At 60.3% G+C, this 16,466-nt stretch overlaps 1 protein-coding gene and 1 long non-coding RNA gene across 2 annotated transcripts; one reads left to right on the forward strand and one right to left on the reverse strand.

The window, feature by feature from the left end:
• Positions 1-21: 21 nt before the first annotated feature.
• Positions 22-16,422, reverse strand: CARMIL3 (capping protein regulator and myosin 1 linker 3). Its single transcript, XM_037129345.2, is given in 41 exon segments — positions 22-250; positions 252-359; positions 472-593; positions 747-927; positions 1,011-1,129; positions 2,566-2,655; positions 2,737-2,803; positions 3,432-3,560; positions 3,898-4,213; positions 4,823-4,923; positions 5,298-5,506; positions 5,623-5,686; positions 5,946-6,083; positions 6,217-6,304; positions 7,089-7,264; positions 7,657-7,770; positions 7,938-8,066; positions 8,448-8,546; positions 8,639-8,732; positions 8,942-9,010; positions 9,218-9,390; positions 9,469-9,523; positions 9,668-9,764; positions 9,891-9,972; positions 10,428-10,497; positions 10,593-10,697; positions 10,779-10,855; positions 11,415-11,492; positions 11,630-11,739; positions 11,948-12,034; positions 12,267-12,361; positions 12,807-12,895; positions 12,977-13,052; positions 13,257-13,330; positions 13,429-13,499; positions 13,740-13,837; positions 14,057-14,172; positions 14,257-14,316; positions 14,413-14,463; positions 14,769-14,863; positions 16,348-16,422. Coding segments are annotated over 41 exon segments (4,266 nt in total). The 5' UTR covers positions 16,388-16,422; the 3' UTR covers positions 22-196.
• LOC119037245 (uncharacterized) lies at positions 7,260-8,454 on the forward strand. The gene is made up of 3 exons (XR_005080168.2): positions 7,260-7,460; positions 7,650-7,799; positions 8,332-8,454. It is a non-coding gene; the product is annotated as an uncharacterized LOC119037245 (long non-coding RNA).
• Positions 16,423-16,466: the final 44 nt, after the last annotated feature.

A 16,466-nucleotide genomic window follows, 5' to 3' on the forward strand; every position in this document is an offset into this window, starting at 1 on the left:
GGCAAAGACGCAAGGCAGGCAGTGATTTTGATTTTTATTCTACACAAGTGGGGAGAGAGCCCCTGGGGATAGAGGGACAGATCCGCCCTCCAGGGAGGGAGCTGGCCCCCACCCCAGGTGCTCTGCCGCTCCACCCTGCAAGGGAGCAGGCGTTCAGAGCCTCCCTCTCTCCAGGTTGCTCCCACCCTTCCTGTCCCTACACCTCATCCTGCCATCCTGCCCTTGTGGGCTGGGCTGGTACAGGGGCCTGGAAGTCGAGGGCAGGGGAGGGTCGGTCCTTGTGAGGCACATGTCGCGCGAGGAGGGCTGGGGAGGCTGCTGCAGCGGCTCTCAGTCCGTTCCTGGCTCACCGGCTCCTGCTGGGAGCAAATCCGGGGAGTCCTGTTTCCTGGGCAGGGAGAGCCAGCCGCCCAGTTCGGGGTGCACCACGTTGGACACATGGGCAGGAAGGGGGACTGCCCTCTCACCCACTTCACTGGCACCTGTGGGGTCAGGGGGCCGTCTTCTATCAGGCTCCAGCTTGTCGCAGGACTGTGCCCGCCGTGTCCTCTTGGGCTTCAGGGGCGCGGTCCGGCGGCCAGGGTCTAGGGGCCCTGAAATGAGCCAGGGAGGTCTGGCCTATGTGTGGGGCTCACAGGCTGCATGCTCATCCAGGCCGGGACTCATTTTGTGCTTGGGGTGGGGACCCGGTGTGGGCAGCAGGGTCCCAGAGCCACCCCAAGCTCCCCTCCAGCCAGGCAACAGACCTTGGACCTCGGTCTCCTCTTGGTCCTGCTGTGAGCCCAGCCGCAGCCGGGGTTGGTTCAGCCCTGGGGCTGTACCCCCAGGCTCAGCCTCTTCCCTGCCCCCTGGCTCCTGGGGGGGATGGCGGCCCCTGGGCACAGCCACTGGCTTGGGGGGTCGTGGAGCTAAAGGGGGGTCCTGCAGCTGGCAGAAGAAGATGCTAGGTCAGTTGGTTAGCCCTTTTGCCTCATTAAAGTGCCTTCCCCACCCACTTTGCCAACCGTCACCTTAGCATTCCTAGCAGGAATGGTCCTCTCGGGGAACAGGGCCCCCTCCTTCTCCTCCTTGCCATCTCGGGAGGCTGGGCTGGGGCTCTGGCAGCTGTGGTTGGGGGCGCTCTCCTCAGCTAGGGGATGGGGAGGAGAGAAACAGGCATTCTTTGGCCCCACCCCACCCCACCCTTCCCCCAGGACTCCCCCTGGAAAGCCTATTTGCTCCTAACCCCCTGCCTCACATGTTCCTTTCCTCTCATACTTCCTTAGCTTGTGAAGGTCCAGGTCCCCAGGATGGTCCTGAGCCTGTCACCTTCTGGAGGGGGCTCTGGCCTGGCTGTCCCTCTGGAAGAGCAGGGCCTGACATCTTTCCTGCTGAGACAGGGCCAGAGCCTGGGGCCGTCTGGGTCCACAGGCCTGGCTGCCCATCCAGAGCTGCAGTGCCCCTGGGCTCTGCCAAGGCTGCAGCCCGGCACTGCCAGGACTTTGCCTGCCAGTCTGATTTAGATGATGAGAGCTTCAAGGAGAGGTGCCCTGGCGCCCCCACCTCCCGCCTCTGGGGTTTTATGCAAATTGAGCCTGTGGGTAGTCCACTGGGAAGGTGGTGTCTGTGTGTATCTGCAACATGAACAAGAGGGACCTGTGGGGTGCTGGCGGTGGTGTGTGTGCAGTGGAACATCCGACTCTTGTGGTCTCCTAGACGGAGGATGGAGCCCCACTTTGGGTGTTTAGTTTGAGTGGAGGCTAAGAAGCCAGCAAAGATGCTCCCAGTACTGGCTGGGCCTTGGAGGATGAGCAGGAGCACAGGCAGAGCCAAGCCAAGGGCCAGCCTGGCGCCGCACCGTGCTCCTGCGCCCCAGCCTTGGGGTGGGAGAGGAGGAAGCTTATGGCGTGTCTACACCTGCGGGGAGATTTGGCCACGTCAGTGGGGTTGAAGGGTCCCATTCTGGGCCGTGAGAACACAGCTTGACGCTGAGCTCTCCTTTCGAGGCCCTGTAAGTGAAAGGTGCTCTGAATCCAGCAAAAGGGAGTGTCATACCATGAACCCCTCCCTTTATTCCTTCAGAGTCTCAAAGCCAGAAGGTAAATGACCTGTGTGAGGCCCGCACTGCTGGTGGTGGCCGAGCCAGGGCCAACGCCCAGGGTTTTGGACTTCTGGGGCAGGAATCTTGCCCCTTCCTCGGGGCACCTTTCTGCAGGAGCTGAGGATGGCTTGGCAAGCTGTGTTTGGAGGAGACTGCTATGTGTGAGGTGGGCCTTGAATGACTAGGACTCTGCTGACAGGACCAGATATGGCCCCTGCCCTGGAGAATTATCTGGAATCACCCAGAACACATTGCTGTGGCCTGCCAATCTCGGCAAAGCTGCTTTTATTCTGTAGGGGCTGTGTTTGGATCGGGTTGTCTCTTCTGGTTATAGCTCTGTAAATATCCTTAAGCATTTTCACCGTGTCGACTTCTCACTGCCCCACATCGGCCATAAAACTCCCAGACGCCGGGGGCATGGCCTCTGTCTGTGTGTACGTACCCCGGGCCTTCAGCGCTGCTGCCTGAGAAGGGCTGTGCCATACCTATGTGCCACGTGGCCTCCGCGCGGCGCATGGCGCTGAAGCTCAGCTTGCTGCTTTGGGGGGGTGGGGGCGGTTTCCAGGCTCCAGGCCCTGCAGGGGAGAGAGGGGACGGGCAAATTAGGGGGGTCCCCTGAGAGAGGGGTCAAAGGAAGGGAGGGTGACCATTCTCACCTGCATCATCCGAAGAGCGCCGTCTCTGCCAAGCCTGGACACTGCCCTCCAGGTCTGGGCCTGTGCCCTGAAAGGACAGCTGAGTCAGGCCATCAGAAAAGGACCCTCCAGCCGGGGGCTGCAGTTAGCAAGGGGCTTCTGCCCTGGTGTTTCGTGTCATTAGTCCCTAGATGCTTGGGCCGTTTTTTCCCACAGATGGCACCCGGACCACCCTAGGGGCATAAGAAATAGCTCCCATGAATGAAAATACTGTTATTTTAATAGTTATATGTTAATTTTATGTGTACAAGAAAAGATGACTGGTTTCAAAGATAATGCACAGGTCCAGACTAGGTTACACAAGGTGAGTTGAATTAAGATATTATGTAAATAATAATACAGATGGAATGTGGAGAGGGTAAAAAGTCAGTCCCTGAGGTGGTGATCAAGTCGCCACAGTTTGGGAAACAGAGATCTGCAGGTCAGTACTTTTATGAACACTGCCCGCTTTATAAGGAAGTAGAGGCTCAGGGGGTTAAGCGACCTGGCCAGGTTTCTGCGGCCAGCGTCTGGAATGGGCAGAGCTGCAGCTAACACCGTCTAACGCTAAAGCATGGCTCTCTCCACTGACTCACCAGGGACGGGGGTGTGGGAGGTGGAGGGTGGTAGACAGGGACCCACAAGACCCTCAGTTCGCAGCCTCGGGCTCCCCTCACCTCTTGTTTCCCATCGAAGCTCCAACCTTTGGCTCTTCCCAACCCAGGAAGGGCAACACCCTGGACCTTTGGCTGCTGTGCTGTTCCAGGGGCCTGGCTCCCCTCCCCTGGTTCTGACCCCTCGATGCCCTGAAACGAGGTTTACAAACAGTTCCTGCGGTTAGAAGGGGCTCCATCAGCAGCAAGGGAGTCGGGGAGGGCCCCTGCCCCGCCTCTGTGGGGGAATCCCTGCCCAGACCCTTTGAACAGTCCTTCCACTGACCAGATACGTGTGCAGCACTCCCAGCATGCTCTGGGTCACCAGGCCCAGCCCGCTCTCAAGGAGCAGGGAGTTGGGACGACCAAAGCTCCCCGGAGTCCCGACTCCTAGCATCCTCCCATCAATTGCCTGGGGTGGGGTGGGCAGGTGGGCTGTGTATGGGTGGGCAGCAAACAGGGAGGACGTAGTACCTCTTGCCCCACTTACCATCTTCCTGCGGAAGGAAGGCCCCCGGCCCCTGCCAAATCCAGGGAGGAGGCCGCTCTCCTCCTCTGGGCTCCAGCAGGGGGAGGAGTTGTTGCCCACGCTGGGGGTTTCTGGGCTGGGGGGGCTCTCCTGAGTCGGGGGTGGGGGTGGGGGCGGAGGGAGGAGGAGCCCTGTGGTGGGGGACCCTGGCCCCCGGTCCCCCTTGAAGCTCCGGGGCCGACGAAAGTGAAACAGGCCTCGGCGCCTCTTCTTCTGGAGTGGAGGCAGGGGCGGCTCCGAGAGGCCTGGCCGCAGGGTCCGCAGAGTCCGGGGGTAGCTGGGCGGGGTCAAGGTGAGTAAATGACAAAGCCTTGGGGGATTGCAAATGCCAGGTGCAGAGGCGGCTCAGGGCCCAGGGTGGTGCTGGTGACAGACAGTCTCGGATCTCATACACCTCCCACCTCTCCGTCTCATCCAGCTTCGTTTGGACGGGCGCTCTGGGCCCATTCCACTCACCCCAGGAGAGACAGTGCCCCCACCTTCCCTGTCATAATCCTTTTTAGCAAATCAACTCTTTCCTTCCAGGCACTGCTCTTGCCCTCTCTTTCTCTCAGACTCTCCAAGTGACCCAGTTCCTTCTGTACAGAGCAGTGACTGGGAACATTCCCTCCTGGCTTTTTACCCTAAGGGTCATCCCAACCCAGGGCTTGCTGCCACACTCCGCCCCTGCCCATCCCCACCATTCCACTGGGGTGGTCCCATCCTTTTGGAGAGAACATGGGAGATAAGGGCTGGTCTGGAAGGGCGAGAATGTGGGAGAAATGTCCCAGAGAGACTGGCTTGGGGCTCTGTCACGGAAGAGGCCTCCACAGGAGCTGGGCAGACACACAGGTCCCTCCAGGGCCTCGGGGCCTGATGAAAATGGGCGTGTGTCGGGGTGCCCCACCTGGAGCTTTCATCCATGACCCTCCGGCTGAAGAAGTCCTCCAGCCCCTCGTCCAGGCGGGTGGCCATCCCGTTCTCCTGACGAGTCCCAGGTACTGGCACCTGCTGGGGGTGCGTCCTGCAGGGAATCTCGTCCGGCCAGGAAGACCCTCCCTTCCACTCAGGGCCTCCCCTTCGGACTTGGACTGGCCTTTCCCGCCCCCAAGGAAATGCGGGCTGCAGTCCACCTGGAAACTCCCTAGCTGGGCAGCCCTCGCCAACATGAAAACTGCCACCGTCTGGCAGGCAGACGTCCTACTGCTACAAGGTTGAGGTCTCATCCAAACTGGGTAGTCCCGCTTTTGGTGGCCTGCTGGGTCCCCTGCCAGATCCCCCAGGCTGGTGCCTTGGCATTTGGGTCCTAAAGCTACAACCCCTGGCTCTGGCTCTACTAAGTGCAGTCGGTCCACCCCCCGCGCAAAGCCTTAGGGACTCACACTGGGCCGACCGGGTCCCGGAGGGGTGGTCCTGGGGGGCCGGGGCCTGCCTTGTGTTTGGTGCCTTAGTTTATAGCCGTGAGTGGGAAGCTCAGATAGACCTTCCCAGGAGCCAGTTGCTGTGGACTGGCTGTTCCCAAGTCCTGAGAACCAGCCAGGCGGGACCCCCAGGCTCCCTAGCTGGCTTTCCACGTCCTGAGGGCTCCCACCTGTGGGGACATCAGCATTAGAGGGACTGGCAGGAGGGACAGGGGGGAAGCAGGCTGGTCAGACAGAAAGAAAAGAGAGGGAAGCAGGGCCATCAGATTTGAAGCTGGGGACTCACTGAGGAAGGCAGACACTGGCCGGATCTTGCGGCAGCGCTTCTGCTTTTTGATGGCCATCGTATCCTGTAGAAACGGAGGCGGACAGTGGGTTTGGGCCGCGCACCCCAGGAACCTCGCCAGAAGCCTTCCTTCCTCCTAAGTCCTTCTTTTAAAAGTCCCTCCTGCCTCCCTCTCCTCAGGTGGCTGGGGCACTGGGATTCGGGAAGAGGCTGGGCCGGCTGGGGCCAGGGGGATGAGACCAGGCTCGGTAAGAAGGGGACAGCATTTTGTAGGTTCGGGGGCAGGACTCAGGTTAGGAAGGCGATCAGGGTGGGATGCTCACAATGTTGGTCCCAAGTTCGTCATCTGTGGTTTCCTCGTGGTCATGGTTACGGCCCCGGCCCCGGGAGGACGGATCCTGCGCTTGGCCTGGCCCCCCTTGTGGATCTGAGAGTGTCCTTAGCTGGGCCAGGTGCCGGGCCTGGGGAAGGTGTGCAAAGGGCCCCAAGGAAGCAGTGCTCCTCCCAGAGCCCTGAGGGCAGGGGTCTGGGGGAGATAGTATGGTCCCAACATTCAGGGCAGGTCTGAGCCTGCCCAGGGTTCAGAAGCCTTACCAGGCTCTTGTGTGAGTGGTACAGCTCTTGCAGGATCTCATCCACTATGGAGTTGGTTAAGTAGGTGACCACTGAGAGCTTTACTTCGCTGTGGGCACAGGCAAGGGCTGCTCAGCCACTCCTTCCCCAGCCCCGAGCCGCAGCCCCGCCCTTCCCCAGGTGCCCCAGGGAGAGGGCCGACCCGCCTGGCTGTCCGGGCCCCCACGTGCGGTAGGAGGCACCTGAGGCCCACCACACTCCATAAAGGCACAGCCTGTCCCACCCACAGACCTCCAGCCTAGAAGTGTGTGGGTTGGGAGGGTGGGCAAAGAGGACTGAAGGGGAAGGAGGCGCAAAGGGTCAGACCCCTGGAGCTCCAGTGGAACAGAGCTGAGTAAATGGTGTGTGTGGGGTGCCCAGTGAGATCTGCTGGTCTCTGCTCTAAGAGCAGACACCAGCGCTTCTTGTAATACTTTTTCTTTTTCTTTGCTTTGGTGAATGGTGGCACCCAGACCCAGAGTGGAGGAGGTCTAGGAGTGGAGAGTGGGAAGCAGACAGAGCGTAGTCCACACACACCAGTTTTCTTTGACCTCCGAGGAGGCTGTGCTTTGTTTTTAGGAGATGAATCTGGGTGTGCCTGTGTGGCCACGTGTATGTGCCCTTTGTGTGTGCACATCTGTGTGTGCACTGCCTGGCTCCTAAACCCCAGCTCCGCACTTAGATTTCTAGGGCAAAGACCAGTCTGACCCTAAAGAGCAAGGTTGCAGTTGGTTAAAGATTTATCCCTTGTAATGGAGATTGCGCCATTCATTATTCATTGCTGAGAGCTGGGCCCCGAATCCCTAAGTGCTCTGGGCCCAATCCAGCCCTGCCCCAGCCCATCTGCCTCTCACTCCAGCTTGTTCTGAATGTCCTGCCCCGCCTGCTCCAGCAGAGCCCCACGGATGAAGTTCCGGGGCACAGTGACTCGCTCCGCCACATTGCTCAGCATCTTGTTGTGCCCCTCTGCCACCCGCATGGCCACGGGGCATAGCTCCTGCGTCAGGCTGACCATGGACTCCAGGATCACCTAGGATGGGAGAAGAGAGGCCAGGGTCCTAAGGGCAGCAGGATCAGGGGTGGCTCCACAGGCAAGAGACTCTAGTCTGTCTATTCCAGCCCCCCATGGCTTGTTGAGGTCACAGGGCGAGCTGGCAGCAGAGCGTCAGACACTTGGGCTCCTGCCCCACCGTATGGACAGGGAAGAGTCAGTCCAGGGGGGAGAGGTAAGTGTTCAGGGGCCAAGACTGAAGCTAGGAGAAAAAACTTCAAGCCCAGTTTTCTAGCAAAGTCTTTGCACAGTGGGAGTGTGGGTGGTCTCAGCTCTGCATTTCCTTCTTGCCCCCAAAAATCTCCCCCACAAAGACCTTAGTCCTCAGCTTAGAGCCTGAGTCAATACTGGGCTCTTTCCCCAGGACTTGCCTGCAGCTCCTTGTCCACAGCCTTGGACACCTCACTGGCTACAGACTCCAGCCTCTGCCGCACAGGCCCGTCATTGGCCAGCACGTGACCCAGCTCGTAGAGGCTAGGGAACAGCTGTGTGAGGGAGGGGTTATGACCAGAAGGTGAGAACCAGGACCGGCTGCCCTGGGCTAGGAGGGCAGATGCACAGGGCAGGGCCTGGGCACTTGTGGGCTAGCATGGTTGGCCTTTTGCCAGCGGTCCTTTGGGCTGTCAGGGGAGGGGGAGCAATGGAGGCTCACCGCCCGGGAGTTCTTGGCATCCTTGATGAGGTCCCGAGCATAGAGCAGCTCATCCTGCACGGGCTCTAGGGGGCACAGCCTCAGGGCCCGGACCTCCTCCTGCACTCGTCCACACAGCCGTTGCAGCATCTGGAGTACAGCCGGCGGGACTGTTAGGGGACCCCACACAGCATCTTCCCAGGTGGGACCCTAGGTGACCCATTTCTGGGTCTCCTTGGGCAGCACTGTTGGTGCCAGCACTACAGGGAGGTGATAATGTCGCCTGTTCTCCCCTCTGGGGAAGCCCTTCTGGAATGCCCAGTGGAGCTCCCACAGCCCTATGCACCCCTGGTGGGGGTCCCTCCTGTCTGCCCACATGCTCTCTCACCCCTTCTGTGAATGTCCTGTCCCCTAGCTCCCCCACACATGGAGTCCAGCCACGGGCACCACGCGATGCCTCCTTCATGCCTCACCCTATCACATCAAACCTGTGCCTCGAACACCCCGAGTGTCCCCGAGGGAAACGTTTACTTGCTCTGCGCTGCTGGTCACCAGGCCCTGCTGCAGCCTGAAGGCCTGCTCCTGGGGGCACGTCTGCGAGTGGTTGTTCCTCACCAAGCACCACTGGATCTGAAGGTGACGGGGTGAGTGGGTGAGTGGGTGAGGGCCTGGGCACTGGGCTGGCCCCTGCCCTTTCTGTCCCGCCCTGCTCAGGCCGCCACCTTCTGCCAGACGTCCTCCGTGCGCTCGGGGGCGCTGCGGTAGGCTTGGGAGATGTCGCTCACGGGGAAGGACATGAAGCGCAGCGTGTGGTTGCTGTGGGACACAGGAGCACAGCTGGGTGAGGCAGGAGGTGAGAAGGGGCTCCTGCTCCCCCAAGCCCACCCCCTGCAGACCACTTCCCTCGTCCATGGCCCTTCCAAACATTTCTGTAAAAGAGGTCAAAGGGGTATATGGTGTGAGTGCAGGCCTGGCCCAGGCCCAGGAAGTTGGGGGCTGAGTCAGGGCAGGGCCGGCTCACTCACCTCTCCAGGGCCCTTGCAATGTCCAGAAAGCCCAGGGCAGATGTATTGTTCCGATCCCATAGGATAGTCCTGGGGAGAGGGTGAACACAGCTGGTTACCCGACCCTCAGGGTCCCTGTTAAGGGGCAGGACACAGCACCCCCCTCCTTTCCTGGGTAATGAGGCTGACTCAGAGATGGTTCTGGGACTCAGGGTCCCCTGGAAGCTAGGGTACAGGGCAAGGCAAGCAGCGAGGGTATGGGTTTGGAGGGGGTCAGAGGGCCCAGTGGGGGCCCACCTGAGGGAAGAGTTTATCTGCAGGGCCTTAGACAGCATCTTGGCCCCGATGTCCTCCATGCCATTGCCACTCAGATCCACCTTAGCCAGGCAGGTGTTGCTGCCCAGGGCATTGATGAGGATGCTGGTGCGTAGCTTCAGCCGGGAGTCTGCCACTGACAGTGACTGCAGAGACTGTGTGGGCAAGGGCGGGTTGGGCCCCGTTCCCAAAGTCCCCGCCACAGTGGTTCCCTCCCAGGCCCAGTCACTCACACAGTCCTCTTCCTGGATCAGCTGCACCAGCTTGTGGAGGATCTCCTCCAGCGTCCTGAGGGGAGTGAGGGCCGCGTCGGAGGGGAGGGGGCTGGGGTCATGCTACTGGGGGAGCAGGGAGGGAGTCAGAGGTAATCCAGGGAGCCAAAACGAGAGGTGGATGACGGAGTGGGGTCTGTGTTATGGGGAAGGGCCTTACTTGGCCTTGACATTGAAATTCTTGCCCAGAAACAGGTGCTTGAGGGACTTGTTCTTGCCAAGAGCAGGCACCAGTGTCAGGAGGTCTGAGTCGAACCCTGTCCAGTAAAGGGGAGAGGCCTGGCCTTGAGGCTGGAAGCTTACAGGAGTCTCCTTAAGGTTTCTCCCGCACACTCCAGGCCCCGACCTCAGCTGCCCCCAGGAAGAAAAGCACCTCCACTCACCATTGTCCGACAGATCCAGGCTGCCTACACAGGTGACAGCTCCCAGCTGCTCCTGCAAAGCCTGGGCTCCTGCAGAGCGGAGCTGCAGAGACAAGGGAGGTAGGAAGAGGGTGCGGGCAGGGCACCATTAATGCTCAGAGACGAAGTGGTTACCCCAGGACTCAAGGTCATGTCAGGTCCAGGGTGTAAAATCGGAGGCTCCTCCATAGCAGATTCTTCCTTAGGGCTCTCTCTCCCTTCCCTGCAGTCAGAAAGTCTCCAGGCTCTGCTACCAGAGATAGCTCACTCCTGCCCTCTGGTGGGAAATCCTAGTATCTCCTTCCACAAAGCTTTAATGGGGGAGATACTGGAGACTGAAAATGACCTCTGGAAAGAGGGACACGCACCAGAGTGAGAAGGGAAACTGGAGGTGTGACCAGGTTTGAGGGTCACAGAGGAGTAGTGCAGAGACAAGATGATGCCAGGGTTTGACTTAGGTCGAAGAAATGAGCATCGGGTGGGGGACAGGTAGTGGGGTTTGGGGGACGGAGGGCTTACCTCACAGCTGCTGAGGTCCAGGTGCAGGTCACTGAGGTGACTGTTGAGGGAGAGGCCCTGGAGCAGTGCCCTGTGGGAGGAAGGTCAGCAGGCCCATGCTTACCCCTTAGCCCCTTCTCTTATGGTTCCCCCTCGGAAGCTCCCCCAACCCTGCACCCACCCGACCTGAGGGCCTCCAGGGGCAGCTTTGTGGTGGAAAGGCTGACGTGGCTCAGAGTGTAGGCGCTGCTGAAGAACTGCTTGAAGGCCGGTGGGGCCTCCCGGCCCTTCCTGCAGAGACCTCTGAGGTCAGCAAGGGAGGAGAGCACCCTCCACTTGCCCCATCCCTTCCCGCACCCCCCACGCCCCCACCTGTGAGAGCAGCTGTTGCGGGCCAGGTTGAGGTAGGTCAGGTGGGAGCAACAGCCATGGAGCAGGGCACCCAGAAGCTGTGGGGAGAGGCACAGTGGGTCTCACAGGGGCTGGGCGGGGTGCTGAGAGGGGCGGGTGGGGGCTCCTTCCTCCCCATCAAGGACCTGGCTCTTGCCCTCTGCAGTCAGTCTGTGTGAGCACCACTATGGACGTCCACTTCACCGCTTACTGCCTCAGTTTCCCCTCTGTGGAAAGTGGTTCTACGCCCTGCCCTATCCCCAGGGTTGGAAGGGAGGCTCATAGGCAGTGGATGTATAAAGCCAGGGTCACCGTACAGGGTCCTAAGGTGCCTCGTTCACATTAAGAAAAGCGTCTTATCCTCCTGGTGGACTCCACCCCCAGCCAGGGGAATGGAGTGAGTGCCAGCTTTTAGGCACAGCCAGCACAGCCTTGGGCAGTGACACAGGTCAAGTGCAGCACGGGTGTCAGCCATGAGTGTTGCTTTATAATTCAGCTGAACATGAAGTCTTCCTGCCAGCTCTGCCTACCTCCACAATTGAGGAAGGGGGTGAGGCACAGATCTACCCTGGCCTCCCCAAATCACCGCGGGCTGGTCTGCCATTACCAACCCCTCACCAAGTCAATGGCGCAGTCCGTCCCTGCCAGGTCCAGGTGCACTAGGGCATTGGGCTGGGCCAGGAAACTGTAGAGGGCCTGTGAAGGAAGGACACAGGGGTCACAGGGGAAAGGGTGATAGGGCCCCTCCACCCCCAGGCTATGGGACAGAGACCCTGGCCCCAAAGTGTGAATGCGCTTCTGCAGGGGCTCACGGTTTTGCTCTGTGGACTCACGTTGGACTCATCTGTGGCAAGCAGTCCAGGGTTCTTGCTCAGGTCCAGAAAGCGAAGGGAGCTGGCAAAGGCCGGGTTGGCCCCAAAGGTCTGGCCCAGCGCCTGGAGCCCTGAGCACAGCGGGCACTGGGCTGGGTTGGCCCCCACCCCCACCTCTTCCCCAGGTATGCAACTCTTCCCCACCAAAACGTGGCTCCTTTCCTTTCCTTGATCTCTGGGGTGCTGTGTGGGTGTGTGGGTCGTGCTGCGGGGGCTCAACATGCTAGGAAGCACTGGAGAGAGCCAGAGGTCAAAGGTCAGCGGTCCTAGCACACATACCTCGAGGGGAGATGGCAGTCTTGGCCAGGCACAGTTTGGTGAGGCCAGTGGGGAAGCAGAGGAGCTGCTGGCTCAGACTGAGGAAACCTAGGAAATGGGGAGAGAAATGTGCCCACTGAGAGGCTGGGCAGTGGCAGCAGGTGGTGGAGAGTCCGGGCAGGGGCTTGAGTGGGGCACAGGCCCGGGGTCAAGGGTGACAGTGTTGGGGCAAGGGCTGGCATCAGGTTGGAGAGCCTCTGTTCGGGCCTGGGCTGGACTCGGGGTGAGGGCGGAGTCGGCGGAGCCTGTGGTAGGGGCAGAGTTCGGGGTCGGGGCTCACCCTTGTCCTCGATGGGGTTGTGGGACAGAGTGAGGGCATGCAGCACGCAGCTCCCGTTCTCCCCAAACACCCCGGCCAGCTTCTGGACAAAGTCCCTTCAGGCAAGGGGAGGAAGGATCTGTTGGTCCCAGCCCCTGGGCTTTCCCTCCTCTTCCACTTGCCTGTCTGGCTGGGACTGCAAAGGCCAGAGGCCCCACTGGTGGGGGCAGCTCGGACTCTGCCTGCCACAGAGCTTGTCACCACTCTGAGAAGGTGTGCTGAGACAAAGCCCAGCTTTGGGTCCTTGAGGTTAGAGAAGCCCACCCTGCTTGGTGGTTGATGGAGCATGCTGGGGGAGGCCGTGGAGCTGGGGGTCAGGAGGCTTAGGTCTGAGTCCCAGCTGGGCCACTGGCTTGTGTTCTGTCTCTTTGGGCCTCAGTCTCCTGTTCTGTAAAGTGAGGAGCTGGATGAGACAGCTCAGAAGCCCGTACCATGCTCTGGGGTTCTGGGGCCCTAAGACTAGAAGGGGACGCAGCTGCCTGAGGAGGAGGCTGGCCTCACGTCTTAAGTCCGGCGTTGTCCAGCACCAGCTCTTCGAGGCTCCCCGACTTGCTCAGGGTATGTAGCACCTGTTCTAGCACTTCAGAGCCCTGAGGACAGAGGGGTTCTGTGATCGGGAACCAGAGAGGACACTGCTCTCTCCCACCTCCCCCACCCCTCCAAGTCCCTACCAGCCGCAGGTCCTTGCAGTAGAGTTTGGTGAACCACTGGTTGTAGGCCAGGGCTGCCACCATTAGGGCCAAGTCTCTGTGGGGAGAGTGAAGGGGGTAGAGAGTGGTGAGCGGGTGGTTGGGCAAGAAAGAAGAGACTGGAGACGGAGTGGTTGGGCTGGGGAAAGCCTGGAAAGGTAGAAGGCCGTGTTGGGAGGGTTGGGGAGAGAGAGCTGGGACTGTGGGTGGGACAAGAAGGGCATTTGGGGTGGTGGGGGGAGTCTCCACCCCATTAGCTTACCGGCTCTCCAAGTGGCTGAAATCCAGAAGATTGAACTCCCGGTTGTCCTCGGCATGATAGATGGTGTCCACATCCTTGGAGAGGTGGGACCGGGTCACACCTGCTCCCCTCCTGCTCCTCTGCCCCCTCCCTCCAGGTCCCACGTGCCCAAGTAGGGCCCTGCCCAACGCACCCATTGCACCTCCTCACGGCAGTGCAGCCCGTTGTAGTCACACAGGGCGGCGTAGGTCTCGGAGAAGCCACCTGTGGGGCAGTAGATGGGCTGGCTCCATGAGGGGCAAGGGTGTGAGGAACAGGTTTGGGGGTCAAGGAAAAGTCAAGGTCATTTTACGTGCTAGTATTCTGGGTTCCTGCTACACCATGAACCTCTGAGGTCTGGGAGCTGTGGAGTCCTCTGGGCAGGTGAACTCTCACATGTAAAGGGCTCTGGACAAGGGGCAGGGTGGCTTAGGTCCCACTTCTGCCAAGTCTGCCCCTGCTCACCACAGACACTGTGAGTGGTCGACGTGGAAGTCTCAGAGTTGGGGGACGTGTCCCGGGGCCCTTCTGGAGTGTCTGCATTTCCACGCCGGATTAGACACCTGGCAGGCGAACAAATCCATCCCAGAAAGAGGTGAAAAGAGGCTCTCGATTCTTCCCGTTACGGCTTCTGAATCCCCAGGAAAAAAAACAGGAGCAGAAACAACGGTGTTCTGCTCCTGGTGTCCTAGGAGCTCAGGTGCAGGGGAAGGAGAGAAGGAGGTGAGGAAGAAGGATCCTCGTTGTCCAACCCCCTGAGAGATTGCTCCTTTGCCACTCACCCAGGGCCAGGGCAGACCTTGGAGAGGGCAGAGCTCACGTGGCGTGTCACCTGGTCCACACTCTCAGCGGATGGCAGCCGCATGCTCACCATGCCACGCTCTGTCTCCACTAGGATCTGGGGGCCAGGGAGCAGCAGGGCCTCAGTGATTGGCTCCTCCCTCCCGCTGGCCCAACAGGGGCCCCAGGCCCTGGTGCTCACCTGGTTTTGACTGAGCGTGTTGAAGGCCCGGATCTCCAGGACATTGAAGGAGCTTTCCACCTGGGGGTGTGGGGATGCTCAGCTCGTGGTAAGGGTCTGGCTGCCAGGCTCGGGAGGGAGCATGCAAGGTGCTCGCTGCTCCTCGGCCCAACTCACCTTGGCTGGGACTTTAAGGGGGAAGAGGTGGAGGCGCCAGGAGGTCAGGGCCTTCAGAGAAAGGGGGAAAAAAAAAAGTCAGCAGCAAATGGTGAGTTTCCTGGGCATTGACCCCTCCTTTAGTTCCCTCAGCCTGTGTGCAACCCCTGCCAGTAAGGACCCTCCGCTTTGGGGGTCCTCCCCTCTCTCATGCCCCTTCCTAACCTCTTGGATATCCAGCCGTCCAGCCTGCCCCTCTCCCAGGCCGTTTCTCCCCAGCTCTTCCCCACCTCTGTCTCCCCTGCCTCCCAGGCTCTGCTCTCAGCAGCCCAGCTGCCCTTGATACCTCCCTCTGCTCCTAAGCCTAGTGCCCTCACCAGCACTCGGTCCTCAAACTTCTTGGGCTTCGTCTCCAGCTTCACACGGTGTTGTTGGAGCACTGCCCCTTGGCTCAGGCACCTCCGGATGCTGTCTGCAGGTGGGTAGGGGCCTGCTCAGAGCTCCCTTTACCCTGGCCACCGCCCCTCCCGAGGGCTCTCCAGGGGCAGGGGCAGATGGGAGTAGAGAGAAAAAGAGAGACAGAGAAGGATAGGGACACAGACCTTTACTTCTTGGGTGACTTTTCTCTTCCTATTACAGAGGGACAGGAGTGTGGAGAAAACTGGCTCCTGATGTTCCTGAGTCAAGGGACAGTCACTGAGTGACACTTCTGTGGGAGGGTGTGTCTGACACTTCTGAGGGTGAGAAGGATTTTGCTAACCCATTCACTCCAACAACTGCCAACCCAGACACAGTGAGTCAGTGCGGAGGGGCATGGGGGTGTCCCTTTGACTATATTCTAGATGGTCTGGGTGTGCATGTCAGCCTTTTACTACACGCGTGTGCATGCTTTCTGAGGGTGCTACGGAGCCCGTCTATGACACTGGTGGACGTGGGTAAGTGTGAATGAGTACGCTGTGCGCACAGTTGTGAATGGGGTACAGAGCCAGAAGATTCTGGTGTGTGTGTGTGGGGTGGAGGTGAGAAGGAGTTAGTGTTTAAATAAGATGGTACCCAGCCAAATATCCTGAAAGAGTGGGGTCGGGGGAGAGAATGAGAGGTGGAGGTGCGGGTGCTATAAAGACGTGTGTACACACATCGCGCATTTGTGCTTGTGTGTGTGTGGAGGTGGGGGAAATTGTCAAGGTGCCGCATGCCTGAGTATCCTTGAGTGTCCTGGTCTATGCGTGGGCTAGCCTGTGCTCCTGCCTCTGGGGGTCAGGGTTGTGGCAGTGCTAGGGGGTGGGGCCTTGGTTTGGGCTGAGTCTTAGGGCCGTGCAAACACGAGAGGCCTTGAGCTGTGTGGGTGTAGGGTATGCAAAAGAGGGCAGGCTGGGACGGGGGTTGTGGGAGGCAAGTCGCAGAGACCCTGCTCTTGCTTTTAGCTCCAAACCAGTCCCTCTTTCCTGATTCTCTTCTTTGCCCCACTGGTCGGGGCATTGCTGGGCAGCTACGGGGGATCTCCGGGGCCAGTTCCGGGGCGGGGCTGGGAGAGGGAGGGTGTGAAGCCAAGAGGCGGTCGGGACCAGGGGCAGCTCCCTTCGCGCGGCCGGGAGGGCCTGGCTCCGCCCGCTGGGGAAACGGGTTCTCTCCAGAGGGGAGACTGGACGCCTTGCTGAGGGGTGGGCCAGCAGCACTGAGAGTCAGCCTTAGGGAGTGCAAGGGGACTGCATGGAAGATCGGCACAGGCGGCTCCGGGACTGTAAGGTCCTGCTCGGGTGAGGCGAGGAGGGCAGCGGAGGAAGCTCCTGGGACAGATGCCCAGAGCTGAGATGCAGGCGCAAGGGGTTGCCTCGCAACCAGGGTGCTTGGGGCGGGGGCAGGAGGCACCGGGGCTGGGGTGTGCCGCGGAGAGGAACGCACTGGGTCTGGGATGCTCCCAGACCGGGCGTCCCGGAGACCACCGCAGCCTCGTACCTTGCAGCTCGCGGGTGAGCTCCGTGCTGGACTTGGCCATAGCAGCCGCTGTTGCTGCCACTGCAGAGGAGCCGCTGCCGCCGCTGGGGAGCCGCGGCACATGCTAGATCCGGCTCCGG

The sequence above is a fragment of the Artibeus jamaicensis genome, unplaced genomic scaffold, assembly GCF_021234435.1.
Source record: "Artibeus jamaicensis isolate MK-2021 breed Jamaican fruit bat unplaced genomic scaffold, CSHL_Jam_final contig_887, whole genome shotgun sequence".
Classification (NCBI taxonomy): domain Eukaryota; kingdom Metazoa; phylum Chordata; class Mammalia; order Chiroptera; family Phyllostomidae; genus Artibeus; species Artibeus jamaicensis.